Here is a 20855-nt window from a genome sequence, read left to right as displayed (position 1 = left end):
GATAATGATAACACTAATAAAATGACAACAGCAATAATAAAAGGATTGGAATGTACAAATGATGCCCAGTGCAATTGCTCACCACCCGCCGACCGGCACCCAGCTAGTCCCCGAGTGGTGATTCCCTGCCCCCACTCCCCAGTTCCTAAACTAGATGTGGCGTCCCATAGTATGGAATACCCTGTTGGCCAGTTTGGGTCAGGTGCCCTGGCTCTGTCCTGTGCCAACTTCTTGTGTCCCTCCAACTTTCTCACTGGCTGGGGGTGAGAAGCTGAAAAATCCTTGACTATAGTCTAAACACCACTTAGCAACAACTGAAAACATCAGTGTTACCAACATTCTTCTCATACTGAACTCAAAACATAGCACTGTACCAGCTACTAGGAAGACAGTTAACTCTATCCCAGCTGAAACCAGGACAGGGGTCTTCGATCAGAGCGGGAGGGAGGACGGAGCCCTTTCCCTCGGGTGTAAAAATGTCATTGCTTAGTAAAGATTCGGGGGAGCTGAATGCAGTATAAGTACAAGGAAAGCTTTCCTTTAAACCAGTGGATGCTCCTCTGTAAATCAACCCCCCAGCCCTCAGTACCAAGACACAGGTGATATAACCACTTTTTGTCCAGTTACTCCCGCAAGATATTTCATGCTTTTTCAAAGCACAAGGATTTTGCTCTACAGAAGGCCAGAGTAACAGCAGTATATTTATGTATGCTGGCAAAAAAAAAGAGGAAAGTGACTAATTCACGCTTAAAGTCAACTTTCAGAATAGCTAGTGTATCATTTCTGTGTACATGCAAATTGGAAACTACCTATAGAGAAAATGGCATTCCAGAAAGTATACCCTGAATTCATTCGTTATTGCAGAGTTTGTTAAATTATAACCTTTCATTGAGGTTATTACTTGAAGTTCAGTTAACATTTTAAATGTATGTTTGGAGACCAGCAAACGGGGCCTCCACAGACAGGTGGTCTCAGTACAGAATATGTTCACTGCTGCCAGTGTCACTGTGGCAAAGCCAGGAGGAGAAGCTGTTCTTTTTGATAAAAAGCCACAAATAACTAAACTATTTTGTGAAAGCTCCTTCCATGTAGAAACCACTTCATGGGCTTGCAGCATTGCATTTTAGCAGCAGTTACAGTTTCATGGATATCTCAGTTGGAAAGAAAATTTATATCAGAGCTGAATATAGACAGCCAGGAAGTCCCACAACTGCCTTTTGTTCAGCGTATGTGGGGGTTGCTTTTCCTACTATTAAGGAACCTCTAGTCAGGACAGAATTCATTTATTTACCTGGAATTGAAAGACAAATACAGCAATAGAAGAAACTGATTTTAAAGAATAGTTTTTGCCAAGCATATGTAGCTGAAGATGGAGGAATACATGAAATCCAGTGATATAATGAACTTGTTTTGCATTAGTATAGCAAGCTGAACTGCTTGAAGTTGCCCGTAATGTTTTTCCTCAACCCAGAACAGCATGTTTTGAATAAAAGGGAATCAGTTTAGTTTCCTTATAAATACCTTTAACCAGCATTTTCAGAAGGGATTTGTCAATTGGTGAATGCCCTTGAAACAGATTTGAAAGGCAGGCAGATATGGAATTTAATGGAAATACAATGCCTCTAACTGTTGAGTTCACTGAATAAAAAGTAAGTAACAAACACGAGTATACCTGGCTAATACGAATAAATAATGCAGTGAGGGACAGAACTCCTTAGGCTGTCAGAGCCTAATCCAGGGATCTAGCAAGGGAACTGCTACAAAGCTGGGGATCTTTGGGAGTCATAGACACAGAAAGGAGGGCACTGATAAAGCCAGCATTAACAGTTTCTGAAGAACTTCTGACATGGGCATCTCTTTGCAGTGAGATATATATTTTTCAAAAAGATAAACAAAAAATGCCCAACCCCAAAACCAACCCCCTCCCTGCCAAAGTGCTGACCTGTTCTGAGTATCTTCCTTCCTTCTTATAGCAGTTAGAGGGTGAAAGTCACCCACCAAGTGACACAGGTTACCATGCTGATGTATAAAAATACTACAAAGTGGCACTAGTTCTGTAGCTACAGAATTTAAGTAGTGCTGCATGTAGTAGTGTGTGGCAACTGTTGGTAAATGCTTATCTTTAATGGCAACCTGTCTGTGTATAACATACTACTGTGTACCACCTGTTTATAAGCAGATTGGTGTTTAAGCAGTATATTGCAAAAGGGAGAGATTTTCAGTTTAAATGAAAGCGTCCCTTTCCATTATAAGCAGCTTGCTTTATCACAAACACCAGTGTTTCTTGAAAGTAGGAAATAAACCCCAAATATTCCGAATATTTAAAATAGTCCAATTGAATGGTAATTGGCAGATTTGTAGTGAGTGGGTGGGTGGGTGGGTGGAATTGGTCTTTCACAGCAAGCTCCAGCTGCTCTAGCTAGCTGCCTTTGAAGAGCTTCTTAGGGAAGGAGGAAGAAAAGAAGGACTATAAAATCAGCTGCTTAATTGCATCTACTGGTTCTTGAAGATGCTGTGTGCTTCCCACCCTTTTGAAGTTGTTTGTTAGATCTGCAAGATGCACGTTCCAGCTACCAGCTCAAAGTGGGCTTGGTTGGTGCTGCTGCGCAGGGCATGAGGGTAGGTGTATTGCTCACAGGCAGTGGGTGGGTGCAATGTTGGGACTAGCCAGCTGGCATCACGATGGGCTTCTCCTGACAGACTGTTCTGTTGCTTGCAAAAAACCACAAAATCACCCCAAACCTTTATTGCTATCATATCTGCATTTTTTTAAGGATTTTGTTACACATGCCTGTTTTGGCAGAAATTCTCAGAACTGTCACTGAAGTTCCTGTCCTACTTTTGTGGACAGCCTGACTAAGGAGCTCTGGCCACTGGTCTGCTCAAACCCAGGGCTGTTTCAGGGGCTTCTGTCTGATCCCTTCACACCTCCTTTAGGGAAGAAGACAGTGTGGTGGCTTCAAATGAAGCTGAGTGACTACAAGAGAAGTTTCTGTCTGCTAAGCAACAGACAAGGTGTAACGGACAAGGAAGTAGCAAAGCAAAAAAGAAGAGTGTATTTTATGCTCTTGCAATCCCTCATGCTTTCTGTCCCTGTGTGTAGGATCTCCACATTCATATCTCCTTGGGTTCACATCTCAAAATCTTTCTGATCCTCATGTAGGAACTTGTAATTGACTTTCAAAAACTGATAAAAGCCATCATCAGTGAAGTGTTCTGGCATAGGGGAAATGTTGGGAACATTTGCAGAGTAAGATACTTAATCCAGGGGTTTTAAGTGGTTTTATACAAATCGCTACATATGAAAACAACTTCGTACTGAATTCATCGCATTACACCTACATGATAGTCACAGAATGTCCACAACATCACCTCTCTGCAGATCTCTTGATAGCTGAAGATTATCCAGGAAATTGCAGTCTGAAATTTGTTTGTATGATTATTTTCATTAGCAAACACTGAATCTAAATACTAGAGTTTGTGCCCAGGCATTGTTTTCCAACAGAGAAAGGGCTTCTGTTGTCCAAGTATTGTTTTGTAATAATCAGTTTTGTTTCTAATAGCCAGAGATACATTTTGAATATGCAATTACATTTGAATAAGCATATTATGATACTTATCCAAAGTTTGTCTAAAACTGGACTCCAGATTTCATGGACTCCAGAAAAGAGGGAGTTCTTTTCTAGTATTCCCATCTAATTGAGTCAAAAGTTGGTTAGAACATTAGTACACCTAACTGCACCCAGCCAGACTCTAGGAATATTACATGACATCAGGAAAAAATAAAATTAGTTTTAAAAGCCACTTCAATTTCACCTTCTCGTTTCCTTTCTTTGAGGTTTTTACTTTGTTTAAAAAATGAAAACTGTATGCCCCTCTGTTCAAACTTTATTACTGATTTAGCAGCATTACAGGAACATTATTACAGGACATTATTTTGACTTACGTGGTATTGACTGACTTGATCTGTTTGAAGGGTGGAGGAGTTGGTATTACACAAACACAAGAACACCCCCAGCTTTGGTACTTACTTTTCAGTGTGTCTTTGAGTTTGTTGAGAACCTCCTTTGAAAATTTGCTCTAACAGTGCAGAGATTTCTCACCCAGTGTTACACATTGTGTCCAAAAAAGAAACCCTTATCTGCATCCTTCGGTTCTCAGCCAAGATTATGCATCAGGCAGTAAGTCTGCTGCTTCACCTAAGGACAGATATCTGTCTTAAGATTTATTACAGGCACTGATACACAGGTGCACTTGTGATTGCTGTGTTCAGTAAGAGTCACTGCTGCTTGGCTTGTTGTGGTTTTTAATTTCATGTGTTGTCACACCACAAACAGAAGCACCTGTTGCTGTGAGCCAGAATAAAAAGCACCTGGGCTGAGAGCTAATGGGCAGTATTTTAGGGCAAGGAAGGATGTGGGTGTTGCAATGTTAAGCATTGCAGTGGCTGCTTCTTAGATACAAAATTCATGTACTTCCAGATGCCCCTATGCAGAGGAGGGAGCCCATTAAAATAGTACCTGCCAGGAGCAAACCAGGGGGGAAATTCTGAAATGAATACAAAGGCATAGAAGATGTTGGCTTTTTATGGTCTCTGCCTGCTAGGAATCTGCAGTGCCTACTTGTCTGCTGCCTTCCCCTCACAGACCTGTCTTCTGCTCACACTCAAATTTCCTCAGTAAGAAGGGCTTTTCTCCCCTTTATGAAATACATTAGCAGTTCAGGCGTTCCCCAGGACGTGGGGGAGCAACGTTCAGTTTCCTACCTTGCCTGAAGGCATTCAAATCTGTACCTCCTATCTCCCACTTCCCAGTGGAAACTGCCCCAGGTTGGTCTGAGTTGGGGTCTTTTCTACTCCTTCTTTTGAAATTCTGAGTAGTAAGTAATCATCAGTCAGATACAGAAATAGTCCTAGGGGCATGGATTGATATTTAGATGTACCCCTTCTCCAGTGATCATAACCACTGAGCTGTGGGGCAAGAACCCAAGGATGGTTGCATGCTGTGTCCAGCTCTCTCCCTTCAGGGCCGGTGAGTTCCCCGTGTCATCGGGAGAGCTGTCGTAGGGAGGGATGGCTGCCTGCTCTGTGCTCTCCCCTTCCAGAGAAGAGCCTGTAGACTGTTTCTTGGGTTGCTGTCCTGGGAGGCGAGAGTCTTCATCACAGTAAGCAGAGGAGAAACCGGAGATCATAACCCCACATCCGAGCTGAGTGTTAACATCTGCAGAGGGTGGAACATCACCCTCTCCTTCCGCACAGAGGAAAGGGAAAATAAGAGCTAAGTCTGTATTGAAGGATCCAGGGTTGCTGTGATCCATGTGTTTTAAGGATGGTCCATATGAGGGAAGGTGTTTCATTTTGACCCCAGTGTAGACCCCCATTAGGGACCAAACTGCTCTGCTGTTCAGGAACAGAGGTCCTGCTGCAAGTGTGCGAGGATGGGCAGTTATCTATGGCTTATTGGAGGGGAATATATTTTTTTAACAATAATGGTTACAAGGAAAGGTTCCTGAGGGCTTGTTGTTTTTGATGAGCCTGCCAAGCAGCAGATATGACTTGACCTATCCTTTTAGCCTTCTGGCTGTGTCTCCCCATTTGCTCAGGATCCCTGTGTGTGTGTGTTCAGAAAGGCATTTGATGCTGATTGGAACTAATTCACCACCACAGTGGGGGGAATTCACTTACATTGGTCTGTGCTAACAGCTATAAGCAGTGATAATTAATAGCTCCTAATTGCTTAATCAGTGTGAAGTTTTAGACTATGTCATATATGAAGGTTTTATTTTGTGTAGATGACTAAACCCCCAATTAATGCATTGAGTCGTATAGGCTTACCAGTGCTGTCTGCTCCAAGTGGAGAAAAATAACCAGTGTCTTCATTACCCCCCTGAAGTCCCTTTCCGTAGTCATTACTGCGGCCTGAAGACATTTTTCTGTAGCAGCTGAAGTAACGTTACAGTGAGCTTCCTATCAGCTCAGAGCTGTCAGCGATAAATATGAATCCACCGGCCTGAGCCTGTTCGGTGCTGCTGACATGCTCTTCTTGGCTTTCCATTTATTCCTTTACCTCTGGTGGCCAATCTCTCTTAAAATCAAAACTGTCTGCCACCAGTGTATCTAGCGATACTCTGTAATTTCGCAGTTCTCAACAGATCCCTGGTCCCTCTGCGCACACGAGGCTTGTCTCCATCCCACATTACTCAAGAAAATGTGTTCCCCTTTGGTATTCAGGCTTTGTTTTCTTGAGTGCTGGTTCGGTTTTCTCTCTGTTCCCTCTCCTCACTCTCCCTCACACTGTCCCTGTATCTCTTATCGTGCCTGTCTTTCAGGGCATATCTCTTGGATTGTTTTCATTTCCCAGACCTATTTTCCATGCCAGTTTCTTTTCAGCTGCCTGTGCCTGAGTCCCTCTCCATTTGTGTGCGTCTCTCTTCTTATCTACTGAGGAAGATGAGGGGAAGATAGAGGCCTAGGATGGCAGAGTTGGAAGTCCCTATTGGAAGCAAACATTAGAAGGAGTTTGCTTTCACTGATATTGAGCACCCATGGTCCCCGGATGCACCCACCTGGCAGTTAGGGTGTGGGCACTAGAAAAATTTGACTTATGGATGGTGGTAACATCCACAAAAGGTGCTGTGCTTTTTCCACACTGTAAGTATTCAACATTGATGAACACTATGCGAGTTTTCACTATAAAGGGATCCTGTTAATATTTGTGCAGGGAACCTCTATTGGGCATGGAGACTTCGAGGTAGAAGCAACGACACAGATATGAGACAGAAAAGTGAGCTGAAATGCTGCCATTTACAACAACAGAAGTAACAATATCAGTGCAGGTATGGCTTGTTAAAGAAAAGCTTGAATTTTATGGGACTAATCCCATGCTGGAAAACTATTTCGTGATACATCCCGAGGTAAACTCAGCTGACATCAGTGAAAGCAACCTAGTTCAATAGCAGGAGAGGAATTGACCTTTAGATTTCTGTATCTCATAATGCTTCTACAGAGAGTAAGAGAAAATAAGCACTAGATATTTCTGTAAGATGCTTTCTTCTTTTACAGAAAGTTTTACTTTCTCTTGCTATATGTGTCTTTTCTGCCATAAAGAAATGAAATCCTGAAAAGTGTGAGTCTCTGTTAGGTAATTAACTTTCAAATCAATAGAAGAGATCCGAAAGCTAGCACAGGGCTGGTAGAAAATGCAAAATGATTTTTACTTAGCAAAGAAGTGTGAATGAATGAATGAATGACAATAGGAATAGTCAGACAAGGACACAGAAAGCATTACAGCCTGATAAAAGCAGAACAATCCTTCATAACAATAGTATCTTTAATTCTCGTTAATGCTGCGCTGTGGTGTTTGAGTTATATTTTGATTTTGTTATCTCTTCATACATAAAACTAAGGAGTTTTAGCTGCCTAGAAAAAACACGCAAGCATATTTAAACCTTCTGTCCCATTTAAGCAATGGAAAGAAGAGGCTGGGACTCTTACTGCAGAGTATACCTGGAACTTCTTGGACCTTAGGGCTAGTTACATCTAGAAACATCTAGATGGCATCTCTAGCATTTTTGTAGGAGTGAATTTTTGAGGCAAAAGATGAGTTCATAAATAGCTAACAGAAGCTAATAAATGATTTATAGGTGTTTTGATAGTTAATCAATTATTTTAGACTGTTAGATAAGTAAAGAGGCTGCTTTTAACCATGGCTTGTAACCATCAAAGCCACTTTATTTTGTGTGTGTTTTATTCGCACTTTAGTATCAGTGTGTTGCAGATATGCTAACATTTATTAATGATTTATTAACCTGATAGAAACCATCTGTAAATGCAAGCTTTGTGCAAAGTGAGACCACTTGATCTCTTATTTCTGCTTTCCTTCTCCTACTGAGAGAGGTCTGCTTGATGCAGCTGGCATAGCTGATGGGGAAGAAGCAGTGTTTCTCCTCTGTACTACACTGAGCTGCGAGCTAAGAGGAGGACTTCATTTTTCTTGTATTGTCAGTAACTTAATCCTTTGCAGTTTTACTGTTCCTGAAGTAATAAAGTCAGTCTGGAGCCAAAGGAAAGCCCTTCTCAATTCTCAGGAAAGCACAAGGATGAAGTAACCTTGGTCTTTCCCAAGCTAGTGAGGAGATGTTTTCTGCTGGTGACTTTCTCCAGCTGGGAGAGCAGAAGCATCTCCCACAAATAAAACTCTATCCTGGAAGTTACAACAATGATACTCTGTACCAGAGTCCATAATGAAGATCTGTTGCAGTAGTATTGGCCAAGGGAAGACGAGTCCAGGAGATGAGCCATTGGTTTTCCGCATGGAATTTGCCAAAGCAATATTAATTCTTATGTTCCAGTGGGAATCTGCCCTTTGTAAACTTAGATTTCATAACAAGCCCTGTAAAATTACGTAAGCCTCCCTTTAACTCCTTCCCTCCTCCTCTGCAATCTAATGAAAAAAATGTCATCGTGTATGCAAAACAATGCTACTATTCAGGAGCAGAAATATGCTCTAGCATCACACCTGTAATGGGGCAGGAGATTTTTCCAGGTTCTTCCTCATCTCACTTAGAAAAGAAAAAAACCCTGTTTTTTCTAATATGCCTTCACTAATGTGCAAGAATTAAGTGAATGGGCAAGGTAGCGCTTACAAGGTAGAGCCCTGCAGAAATTTTTTTTTGGCCAAATTCCAGCTAATTCTTGAATCACTATTTGATTGTAATAAGAACATACATGATGAGTTGTTGTAGATGGGCTGTTTTACTGCTGCTGAGTGTTCCTAGGTCGCACCAATTGCCACCAGGACTTTAGGACATTTAGCATCTTTTGATGTCAAGGACTAGTGGATGAAGGATTCTACCTCTTTACTCGCTGCTGCATCAAAACAAAAGGAAGAACACTTCTGCAGTTTCATGGTTTGCTATTTCTTCGTTAGTTATTTCTTTTAGCCCTAACTGCTGTATGTTGGAGAGGTTTAGAATATTTCAGAGACACAAGGAATAATTTATTTTGTACCACAAATCATTTGCTATTTTTTTTCTGAAATCTGTCAGCTCCCTACAATCTAAAAATCCTAAGAAATACATACAGAAAGATCTTTAAGAAGTAGTATAATTATTCCAAGGACATCATCAGTCTTAGGGCCAATAGATTTATTATTGTTTAAGCCTGATGCACAAATCTAATTGTGAGACCTGTTCCTCACATGAATGCTCTGTATGGTCCTGACTACTTATGTTGACTTCCATGGGACTACTTTTGTGTTAGATTTACAGAGCTGATCTTTAATGGGTAGCAATCCGTCCTTATTACAATGGGGAAAAACAGGTGAAATACTGAGTTATGTGAGGGCAGAATCTGGACCAGTTCATACTGAGAGCAAAGAAAGTTATTTTTCTTTTTAAACAAACAAACCAATATAGACACACTATTTGGAGGGAGTTTGGTTTTTGTTTTTAATTCTCAGTATATTTCACCTTCAAAAGGACATGTAACAATGCAATTCAGAGGTGTGCTGCCTACAAGCTCAGCTCCTTGTTGTGTCTGTGCAGCTAAGAAAAGTGAAAACAATGAAACAGACACTTTGAGTTCCCAATGAGAAAAAAGGAAACCAGCAGCCTTTTCTTGCTTTATTGTTAAATATCTCTATTTAAATGCAAATGATCATCTGACACTCCAAAAAAAGTCGTGTACCAGGAAGCAGACATGCAGGTTAAAAAAAAAAATTAAATTATTTTTGAAGATGCTGGATTGCTTTTATTTCCAGGAGGAATAGAGGTGGCTAAATACATTTTTGGTTGCGTACCGAGGATCAGCTCAGCATGTAGAAGTTTTGAATACGAAGATTTTTATTTTAAATGTAGCTTCTGTAGAAGTGTGGGTGGAGTCCCCAGTTAGAGATCACTTGGAGGGATGCTTGAAGTTTCTTCTGTGTTATCTCACTGTATGTATTGCAGTGGAAAGCCCAGTGCATACAGTATGTTTTGGAAGGCGATAGAATTGAGGGACGGTGTCCTGGGTTCAGCTGGGATAGAGTTAATTTTTACAGGAACCTGGGAGGTGGGGGGCATAGCCGGGGCAGCTGACCTGAACTAGCCAAGGAGCTATTCCATACCATGTGACATCATGCTCAGTATATAAATGGGGAGCGGGCCGGGGGGTGGTCTTGACTTTCGGTGGGGGAAGTGGCAGAGCGTCGGGTCCCGGGTGGTGAGCAGTTGCACTGGGCATCACTCTTTTTGTGTACTCGTTCATTAGTACCGTCGTTGTTGTTGTAATTTCTTTGTGTTGTTCCAGTAAACTGCCTTTATCTCAACCCTCGAGGTTCCAGGGTTTTTTTTTCTTTTCTCTCCTCCGTCTCCTCCCCATCCCACCGGAGGGGGGCGGGAGGAGTGAGCGAGCGGCTGCGTGGTCCTTTGTTATCGGCTGGGCTGAAACCACGACAGACGGAAAGAGGAAGAAGCAGCCGAACTGCTGCCTTATTCTGCCTCAGGAATATGTGGTTACAAGTGATCTGTGCAGTGCTTTATACTGCATCTAGCTGCAAGACCTCTGGCTTTCTTCCTAAACTCCAGACCCCTTAGCTAGCCAGGCATGAGACTTGACCACAAGGAAGGATCAGGCATAAAATAGAGTATTGCAAGAGGAGGCTTTGTTGTTCATGGGTTGCAGTTCCTCCCAAGCTGTCCCCAGCAAGGACGCTCCAGCTCAGGTGAGGACCAAGCAAAGCAAGTGGTGGAAAGGTTATCTAGATGTGCATCTAGGGCCATACTCTTTCTCCTTCCCGCTTCTTCTGTTGGTCAGGGATAGCCAGTTTATAAAACCCAGTTCCTGGGGATCATTTTTATTCAGCTGAGCGAGCACCAAAATCAACAAACTGTATCTTATCAAGCCTCCTCTGTTAAAACTCTTCCTTTAATTTGCTGTTTACCTCACCTTGTTTTTAAACTTCCATTCTTATAAATGAATAGGGATTTATTTGCTTTCTGCACAGGGTTCCAGCAGTCTTTTAATAATCATAATAATTGTTATTACTGATTAAAGTTGCATTATTCATGCCAGATGGAGTCCCCTCCCTGTCAGCCAGAATGAGTTTGCTTTATGTAGTTATAGTACATTTGTGATCTAAATAAGCAGATGGCAGAATGTGACAGCAAATTATGTGCTGGTGATGTCAGCAACACTTCCCAAGTATAATTGCTTTAAATGAACATGAATGCAGCAAGGAGCTGGTAGTTTTAACAAGGTAGTTGGCATACAGTGTGGTAATTACCATACAACATCATCAATAGCGCCGTGAATGCTGTGCGAGCGCTGAGGGAAGAACGCTAGCTTTGAAAAAGTAGTGACAGAAAGTCCGACTTTACACAATTGTCGCAGTGGGTTTGCTCAGCTGTAGAACATCTCATAAGTATAAGCACACTGCTAAAAGAGGAGCAGTGTTTTCTTTTGGGGTGATCCAACCTTAGCTGAGAGACATTTTGCACTTTCTCCAACACTATCTCCCATGAGAGCACGTGAGAAGTATTTAATTTAGTGTAATGGAGCAGTGTTAACAGCAGCTGCTGCTAATACAGGGACTGAAAGGTAAGCTTCTGGATCAGGTTCAAAGGGGAAATTGGCTTAATAGAATCTCAGCAGTATTCAGTGATGAATAAAAGTTTAATCAAAGATGAGGTTAGGTTTCTGTGGTGAAAAGTGCAGCGATAAGGACTCTCTGTAAGTCTTCAACAATGCTTATGTTGGGTTTCTCAGATCATCCCTTCAGGTCTGGCTGGGTGTAAAGGGCTTGGCTGCCTACACCTCAGGCACTGCCACACCTGGGTTTTAGCAGCTAGCGTGCTGTAAGGCAGGCTCTCTGTGTGTACTCTGGGAACATTCAGGAGGGAGAAGCACTAAGAGCAGGAGTGTAACTGAGCTCTGGCCACGTCTGGATAGGAACTGCGGAGTGAGGTCTCCGTTCACTCACAGGCAGGACTGGTGTGGAACTGAGTGTTTTCTCAAATAACCTAAGATGTAGCCAGAGGAAAATGAGCCAGTTCTTCTGCCTGCTTTCCATTTCCTCGCACAGTGGTCAGCATTTAGCCATGAAATGGGAGATGTGAATTCAACTCCCTCTTCAGTCCAAGTGGGTTTCAGTCACTAATTACTAGGTAGTTTGTAAAAGCTACCATTGCTAACTCTTCCTCCTCCATCTGTATTTCACAATGAAAGCACCTACAGTTCCTTTTCTCAAGGGACTAAACTAGTCAGCATGTAGAAGGACAATGTAGAGCATCACCTCTAGGTTCTGAAGGAACATGAGGTTCCTTGAGAAGCTCAACCACAGGCAATTAGAGAACCAGCAGCCAGAAAGGGAAAGGTCCTGTAAGCTTAGCTGTTGCTGGGGTTAAATGGTTGCACAGGGCACATTTCCTTTACCATGATATTGGACATGAAGACTATGCAAGCTTTTTGGGGAGAGGGGTGGCTTTTAATCAAAGGCATTGAGTGTATTGCCCCACTGTTCAGATGAAATTGAACATGAGATAGATGGATATCCTTTCTAGCACAGCCATCTCTTCTCCTGTGGAGGAATGAGTGGGTCTTACATAGGACATACAGAACAATAATAATATCACCAGGTGATGAAATTGTTCTTCAGTCCTCCAGACTTGTTCATCTTTTTTTGTTTTAAAATATCCCAGTCATTGTACATAGCAGGGAGGTATTTATGGTATAAGGCACTTAGAAAAGTAGCCAAATTTCATATATGTTTGACACCAATTCTGGCTATTTATCTGGGCCTTTTCACAGGCACTGTTTCAACCTTGGTAAAGCGTAAAAAACCCTCCAAAGATAAGATGAACCCTCCTCTTCAGCAGTTGCTGGATGTTGAAGAAATGAAAGGAAGCCACATTGCTAATCTCTCCCTCTTTCTGTCTGTCCTGCAGGTGGTCGATGCCACAAGTCCTGCACAGGCCGATGCTGGGGACCCACAGAGAATCACTGCCAGACCTGTAAGTATGCAGGACTCAGAAACAAAGGACTGAAAAATGATGTAACGGGGATCCTACTTTTTTTAATTGTGGAGGGATACTATAAATTCTGGTTTTAGTGTAATTCTAAAATATTTGAAATTTTTTTCTGTATGTTTTTACCAACAGATGACCTACATTTTTTTCCACCCATGTGAATTTATGTTTTTCTTTCCTCCCTTGTGCTTTCTAAAAATGCTTAAACTAACTTGAATTAGCTTTTCACTTCTTGACAGCAACACAGAGCATGGCTCCTGAGAATATTGATGGTTATTTTGGAATACACTGAAATGAATACTGCAGGAATAGAAAAAACTACAAGGCAGATTTGGAGATCTTTAATGATGGCCTGATGCTGCAAAGTTCCTAATGCCAAAATACTCTTTAATTTCAGTGGGAGCCTGGGAATATTAGTTATGTTGCAAAATTATTCTCTTTATAATAACTTTGGAATGTATTTCAGTTGTACTGAAAGAAAGAATAATAGGGGTTTTGTGAAGGAAGTAGTAAGTGAAGGGTTGTTCACAATGTCTGTCTGTCCTCTTGAATTTAGAGAGTATTAAAATGAATAAAAAAGAACTATATCGAGAGACTTTCTTCCTTGCATGCTTTCAGCTCCTTCAGGTAGGTACTAAAGAGCTAGAAGTGCAGTCACAATATTAGCAAATATAAGAGAGCAGAAAATTGAGAGCTGCCTTTTCCTACAAGTTCCCCCCCTTCCCCCCCCTTAAGGGAATAGAGCTATCCTTTACATTTCCTTTCTTTGAAATTTAGGAGGGTGGAAATTGGTTGCCTTTACTGGAGCCACTCTTCATAGGAAATGAAACAGTTGCTGATATCTCCCCCAGAGAGCACTGCTCTAGGTTGTACTTATTTCCTTGGCTGAGTTGTAGATAGGAGGAGGGGATTGTGACAAATTAACGGCTATCAAGTGAGCACACCAACTAACTCTCTCAACTGATGATAGCTCAATGTCATCTGCCTTTTTTGTTGGAAATACTAGGAACAGTGCAACTATGCCTTTTTTTTTTGACTACTTGGAGTACAAGATAAGAGGAAATTAGAAACGGCAGACAGCTTGACATGAACGTTTTACGAGTGAGCACAAGCAGGAAATCCAAGCTGACCTCCTGTCCATGGCAAAGCAAGGGGCACAGGTGACAGAGCTTTGTACCTGCAGAGGCTCTGCCACCTTGCTGGGTGCTGCTTTTCATTAAGGAGCATCAGCTGATGTTGCTGGTAAAGCTGATGACAGTTACAGCTCCGCTAAAATTAATATGTTCTTATATTATTGTTTCATATTGAGCTTTATCTGTGGGTATGACTAAAAACGCTTTAGGACAGGTTGTAGGAATAACTGTATAATGAACCAGGTACAGTGATGCTAAGCAGATTCTTCTTTCTCTGAATTGAGTTGGTACGTTTCCTTCCTTTGCTGGCAGTCTGTATGAAAGCCCCAAAGAAGTCAGTGCTCAGAAAGTCTCCTTACATCAAGGTTATGTGCTGGAATAGGTAATGGAAAGCAACTTAAACCCTAGCTGACCAAATCATTTTATATCTGTGATGGGTTGACCCTGGCTGGACGCCAGGTGCCCACCAAAGCCGTTCTATTGCTCCCCCTCCTCAGCTGGACAGGGGAGAGAAAAAATATAACAAAGAGCTTGCGGGTTGAGATAAGGACAGGAGAGATCATTCACCAATTACTGTCACGGGCAAAACAGACTCAGTTTGGGGAAAATTAACTCGATTTATTACAAATCAACCAGAGTAAGGTAATGAGAAATAAAACCAAATCTCAGAACACCTTCCCTCCACCCCTTCCTTCTTCCTGGGCACAACTTCACTCCTGGATTTCTCCACCAACCCCACCCAGCGGCACAGGGGGACAGGGATGGGGTTTACGAGCATCACATGTTATTTTCTGATGCTTCATCCTCCTCAGGGGGAGGGCTCATCACACTCTTCCCCTGCTCCAGCGTGGGGTCCCACCCACGGGAGACAGTCCTCCACAAACTTCTCCAACGTGGGCCATTCCCATGGGCTGCAGTTCTTCACGAACTGCTCCAGCATGGGTCCTTTCCACGGTGTGCAGTCCTTCAGGAGCACACTGCTCCAGCGTGGGTCCCCCACGGGGTCACAAGTCCTGCCAGAAACCCTGCTCCGTGGGCTCCTCTCTCCACAGATCCGCAGGTCCTGCCAGGAACCTGCTCCAGCATGGGCTTCCCACAGGGTCACAGCCTCCTTCGGGAACCCACCTGCTCCGGCGTGGGGTCCTCCACGGGCTGCAGGTGGATATCTGCTCCACTGTGGACCTCCCTGGACTGCAGGGGGACAGCCTGCCTCACCATGGTCTTCACCACGGGCTGCAGGGGAATCTCTGCTCCGGCGCCTGGAGCATCTCCTCCCCCTCCTTCTTCGCTGACCTTGGTGTCCGCAGGGTTGTTTCTCTTACATGTTCTCACTCCTCTCTCCGGCGGCTGTTTCTCCCTGTCTCAACTTTTTTTCCTTCTTAAAAATGTTATCACAGAGGCATTACCACTATCACTAATTGGCTCGGCCTTGGCCAGCGGCAGGTCCATCTTAGAGCCGGCTGGTATGGGCTCTCTCTCAAACACAGGGGAAGCTTCCAGCAGCTTCTTACAGAAGCCACCCCTGTAACCCCCCCTGCTACCAAAACCTTGCCACACAAAGCCAATACAATATCATGGTTAGGTTAGAATTAATTAGTGCTGGTTTTTATTCTGTCCTAATGAGAGGCCTGTTTTCTATTAAAACTAGTAAGTCTGTAAGAACCTGGGTAATTCATCTGAACTTGAGTAGACTTATTTAGACCTTATGTGTTTAGCTTATCCAAGAATACTGGAAAATCTTGGCAGTTATGTAAGGATGAGAAGATTCTGCCTCAGGCCTTGGCTCCAGCAAGCGGAGCCTCCAGCCTTATGTAAAGTTGGAAAGTCCAACTGGACTCTGTGTGGCTGCACAAGTCCATGTGGCAGGATCAGCTCCCACAGTCTCAACCTCTACAAAGCACTGCTCTCAGATAAGTAAACTGATTTGGTGGATTAATGTAGTAAATCCAGAGAGAGCAAAACTTATCTGCAGTGTTGTGAAGTCAGAAGCTTAGCAGAGCTGCACACTAGGTTTGCTCCAGGAGTGACAGCTATCTCTCTCTTCACAGTGACTGCCCTCTCAAATCCAAACAGTGGGGACAGGCTAAGGCACAACCGTGGATTTAAAATAATAAACTATGGAAAGACATATGCCATGTAAGTTCCAGGGAGATACACAGATCACACATTTCTAATTTGAAATAGCTACTCTACAGCCTTTTACCTTTGAGCACACTCTGCAGCCTCTGTTTGTCAGGGACAGGAGTTAATTTTATATCATATACTTCCTCTTTGCCTCCCTGACCTTGCTGCACCTTGGGTAAAGAGCAGGATTTAAGGAAAAGACTGAATATTAGGCTGGCAATGGGCATTTCTTCATTGCGCTTTCTCAAAACGTGTTTTTCTGCAAACTGTTTGAAGCAAAGAATGTGAGTAAAGACTCAAAACATAAAAATACAAGTGATGCTATGCTTTTGCTGCCTTCTTTTCTGACTTTAAAAAACACGCCTGGCTTTCAAGCTCAAAAATGTTATTCTTAGATACAAGCTGGAGGTAGGATGAATGGTATCACAAACATAGCGCATACCTTAACCTAGTCACCTTGGGTATACATGTCTTTCAAACGCGTGTAGGAAAATACTTCAGCAGTACTACATCCCAGTGTCAAACTGTTTTGTTCCTAGAAACAACTCAGAAGCATGTCTGCATTTTAATAATTTCATTTTTTTAATGGAGTCACTGAAGCAAAAAATTCTTATGACACCCCACCCCCCGATAAGATTTAAATTATTTTCCTGGGAAAGGATAAAAAATGAAAGATCTTAATCCTTGTCTTTCATTTCAAATTACATATGGAAAAAAAATCAAAATCCTTTTGTTTTTTGCATGAATATCATCTACCTAGCTGCTTCTTATGTTGCCTTCCAGCAATGTCTTTCTGTACTTCTAACTCTATCTGAATCACCACCTGCATCAAACCCTGTCCTAATGTCTCTCTAGATGTGACAAGAAAATTTATGTATTTAAGAAGACAGTTAATAAGAAATGTAAAATAAGCTTTTCCATTAGGAGGTAGAGAAGATGTAATTTCAGGGTACTGTTTTATGCAGTTAACAGTCCATTTTTCTTTTATAATTAAAATATTAATAAATATTAATATTGAACATTTAAAAGTTAGATGGTATTCTTTGTTTCAGTGTCAGGGAAGGCTAATGTGGAAATACTTTTAAAAAGAATCTATTTTTCAAAGACGATTGAGCACCCACTAAATAGAATGTAAACCACTAAAAAAACCCACAGGAACAAATGCTTTTGGAAGTTACTAATCAAATTTGAAAATCTATGGCTAGGTTATTAGTATTTTTGCTGTTGATATCTGTTAAGAATTTGTTTGGTTTTTTTACTTTTCATATGAAAAGAAATTGAAACTTTTACAAATTGAATACATTATTTTATTAAAATGACAGGTTATGCACTTTGTCCTAGAGGAACATAACTGAAATAAAAGAGAAAAATCTAAATTAAAATATAGGCCCAACAAGGGAATGCAAAAAAGGCAAATAGCTTTTAAATTAAAACCAAAACATAAACATTCAGCAAATGTGAAATGCTCCATGACTGTGTACATGTACAGGAGTTTGGCCTGAGCATAATTGCATTTATACAGTCTTTGTGCAGCTGATGTTGCTGAGAAAAAGAAGGTGCCGATGCAGTAAGTGCCCAATTAAAGTAGCAAAAGGCAAGCCAGAGCCTGGTGGGGGAGACAGAAAGAGCTGAACCAGCAGCGTAGATCAATCAGGGTAACCCAACGTTTTTGCTTGGAGCCAGCATCTTTAATTAAAATCCTTGTATTTCTCTAATAACTTTGCATGTTCATAAGACTTTTTCATTGATTTCAGTTACTTCCCATTTTTTCCTTCATAGATTTATAGTGCCATGACATAATTAAAGATTAAGGGGAACAATGAGACTGATTAATTGCACCCATACATGAAGTGCCCATTCCACCCTGTCCCCAACACAGCTTATTGCTATATTGCAGAGAGATACTAGTAGAGATTGACAGTCAGTGTTCTGCACTCCCCCAGAAACCTGTGCCAACGCATGGCATGTTTTTTCAAGACCTTGGTGTTTGTCGTTGTCCATTGCTGTCCCAGCCCCGACTGTGACAGTTCTGTGCAGCTGAACCCTCAGATTTCTTGGGATCCCACAAAGGGTCAGTAGGCATCAGGGCAGGTAGTTGTGCTGACTTTCAAAAGTTTGGTTCGAAACTTGGGGCCTCAGCTGTGATTAGTGAAGGGTCTCTTCACAATTATGTTTGATGAAGAAATGAGTCTCTGGCACTTAAAATTCCTCTGGGGTCCCAGCCCAGATCTCCTGTATCTCACATGTTTATCTAGGCTGCAAGAAGGACCTGATGTGAGGGCTCCTGATTACCCCTGTCCACCAGCTCCCCTGTGAACAGTCTCCACCCTAGGTAGCAGGAGGAGGAGGTTGGTATTGCTCCACTCTCTCAGCATGCAGCAGGGTTGCTCTCACTTGATGCTGCCTGTTCGCAGCTGCTGCCCAGTTGCCTACCATCTGTCCCCACTCTCTTCTTGGCACCATCTCGAGGCACATGTCCCCTCTAGGAGGCACACACCAACATTCATCAGCCTTAACATATAGTTTGATATTTTGGGTAATATTTACCTTTATGTTTCACCCTTTCGGATAGGTCTTGAGTCACAGCTATAAAATCAATTGATTGCATTTGGAGGAAAGTTTGGGAGGAAAAAGCTTACTATCTTTTTAAACCAGAGCACCTATGTCCATTTTCTATAGGGTTTACTCCATGATAATGATTGCAGGAAGCTGAACTGTTGAGTTATGTTTACTGGAATCTGAACAATCAGATTGTTTTGGGACTTCAAACAATACCTAGTATTGCCTTGTGGGTTTTTTTTTTCGCTTTGGGGAAACCCCTTCATTGCAAACCATCTTGCATAGAGTCCTTAAAAACATTCAGAGCCCACTAAGCTGTTTTCTGTCTGGGTATGTGGTGCCACTGAAGATATCTGACAGGTCGTCCTCAGATCTGGACCATCAATAACAATTATAATGCAAATACAGCATGCAGTGAACCAGAAGATAAATAGGGTATGTTGTGGTCTTCTCCTAGAATGAAATGTTGGTATTTCTGTTGGTATTGTTTGCTTTCCCAGTAAAATAAACAATTAGGGAAAAACAGTGACAAACCTTTGCTGTAATTGCGAATTTTGCAAACCACTTTATAACTTCCTAGTCTTCAGGAAGTCTCAAAATGTTCCCTATCCTGAACAGCATAGTAGAGGGCCTCGTTAAGCTGGTGCCTAATCATAAGCAGAGTATGCTTTTGAAGGCACTCTGTTTAAGTATTGTGCTGAAAAGGGGGCCATATACCTCCAGGTCAGCCCTGGTGCGGGTGGTGCTCTTCCTTTTTTTAAAAGGAAACACTCTGGAATAAATCGTTGTAGTCTCTTAAAAAGTTGAGGAATTAAAAAAAAAAAATTACAATACCTATAACTTTATACATTGCACGAGCCTTACAGTGTGGCTCTACAGGAGCGTGATAATTGAGGTGATTTTGTCCTAGCCTAATAGTGTGAAAACTGCTGAAAAGATGTCAGTAAATTGCTTAAATCCATTGCTGTTGTTGGAGTTTGTTCCCCACCGCTGTTTAAGCTACACAGCCTGGGGAAGCTCTATTATCTGCAGCTCAGCTTGAAAGAAGTGTGTAATCCTGCAAATACAGATCTTGGCTTGCTAAAAGTAGTAACTCATGAGCTGACAAGAAGACCGTGCCTTTTCTAAATATGCCAGCAGGTGGTCAGTGGGGTTTGTGGTCACGGACATCAGGCACAGGAGAGCCAGGTCCCTCCTCCCCTCAAGGCAGGGGATTCACCTCCTCAGGGGTTGTTTTTGGGAAGGCGGCAGTGGAGGATTCCCAGTACCTTTTGCAGCTGATGGTATTGGACATGCTGCTGGGCCTTAGCCTCTTTGCCCTTTTAAAAGTCTGCTAGGAATCCTTCTCCACAGGGAAGCAATGGTTATATAGTCATGGTGGACATCTTGACCTGCTCCCAACAGCAGCTGGCACTGAGGTAAATACATTATAACTAAGCTAATTAGGTGGCTTGTACTAATTGTCTGCACAAAGGTGCTTTACACCAAAACTTCTCAGGTTTAAGCAAAATGTTAAATTGCTGTGGAGCAACAGCAAGGAATGCTTTTCAACAGCATCCTGCTGGTGAGTGACCATGGCCTGCTATCGTGTCCTCTTCTCTTTTCCTGTTGTAGCAGCGTTGATTTTATCCGCCTGAAATTTAGCTCCTTGGCTCTCTGTCTCTAGTGCAATTAAAAAAAAAAAAGAAAGAAAGAAAGAAATATGCTGCTGGTGCACTGTAATTTTTTAGGGTGTGATAGGTGGAGTGGTGCTGGTAAGGGGAACCTGCACAGTGCACCCTCTGCCTGCAGAACCTTCTAGAAGGGGGCACTGAGCATGCTCAGGGGAGGGCAGCCATATTTGTGCACCCCATGCTGCTGCTGCAAGGAGTGGTTCAGTGCATGGCCTTGATGTCATGGTCACTGTGTAGAAGGGAGGCAGAGCACTTGGATGGTGCCCCTTGGCTTGGGGGCGTTATGGGTTTGTGTGGTGTGGGTTTTTTTGGTAGTGGGTGAGGGGCCTCAGGGGTGGCTCCTGTGAGAAGCTGCTTGAAG

At 42.4% G+C, this 20855-nt stretch overlaps 1 protein-coding gene across 1 annotated transcript in view; it reads left to right on the top strand.

Moving 5' to 3' along the window:
• ERBB4 (v-erb-b2 avian erythroblastic leukemia viral oncogene homolog 4) overlaps positions 1–20855 on the top strand; it is a 402050-nt gene that overhangs the window by 191713 nt on the left and 189482 nt on the right. The window contains exon 5 of the mRNA XM_010583267.1: positions 12925–12990. Coding sequence (XP_010581569.1) covers positions 12925–12990 — 66 coding nt within the window. The remainder of the gene's footprint in view (positions 1–12924; positions 12991–20855) is intronic.

The sequence above is a fragment of the Haliaeetus leucocephalus genome, unplaced genomic scaffold, assembly GCF_000737465.1.
Source record: "Haliaeetus leucocephalus isolate CR32 unplaced genomic scaffold, Haliaeetus_leucocephalus-4.0 Scaffold880, whole genome shotgun sequence".
Lineage (NCBI taxonomy): Eukaryota > Metazoa > Chordata > Aves > Accipitriformes > Accipitridae > Haliaeetus > Haliaeetus leucocephalus.
Note: the sequence above shows the minus strand (reverse complement) of the source record. Positions and strands in the feature narration are given on the sequence as shown.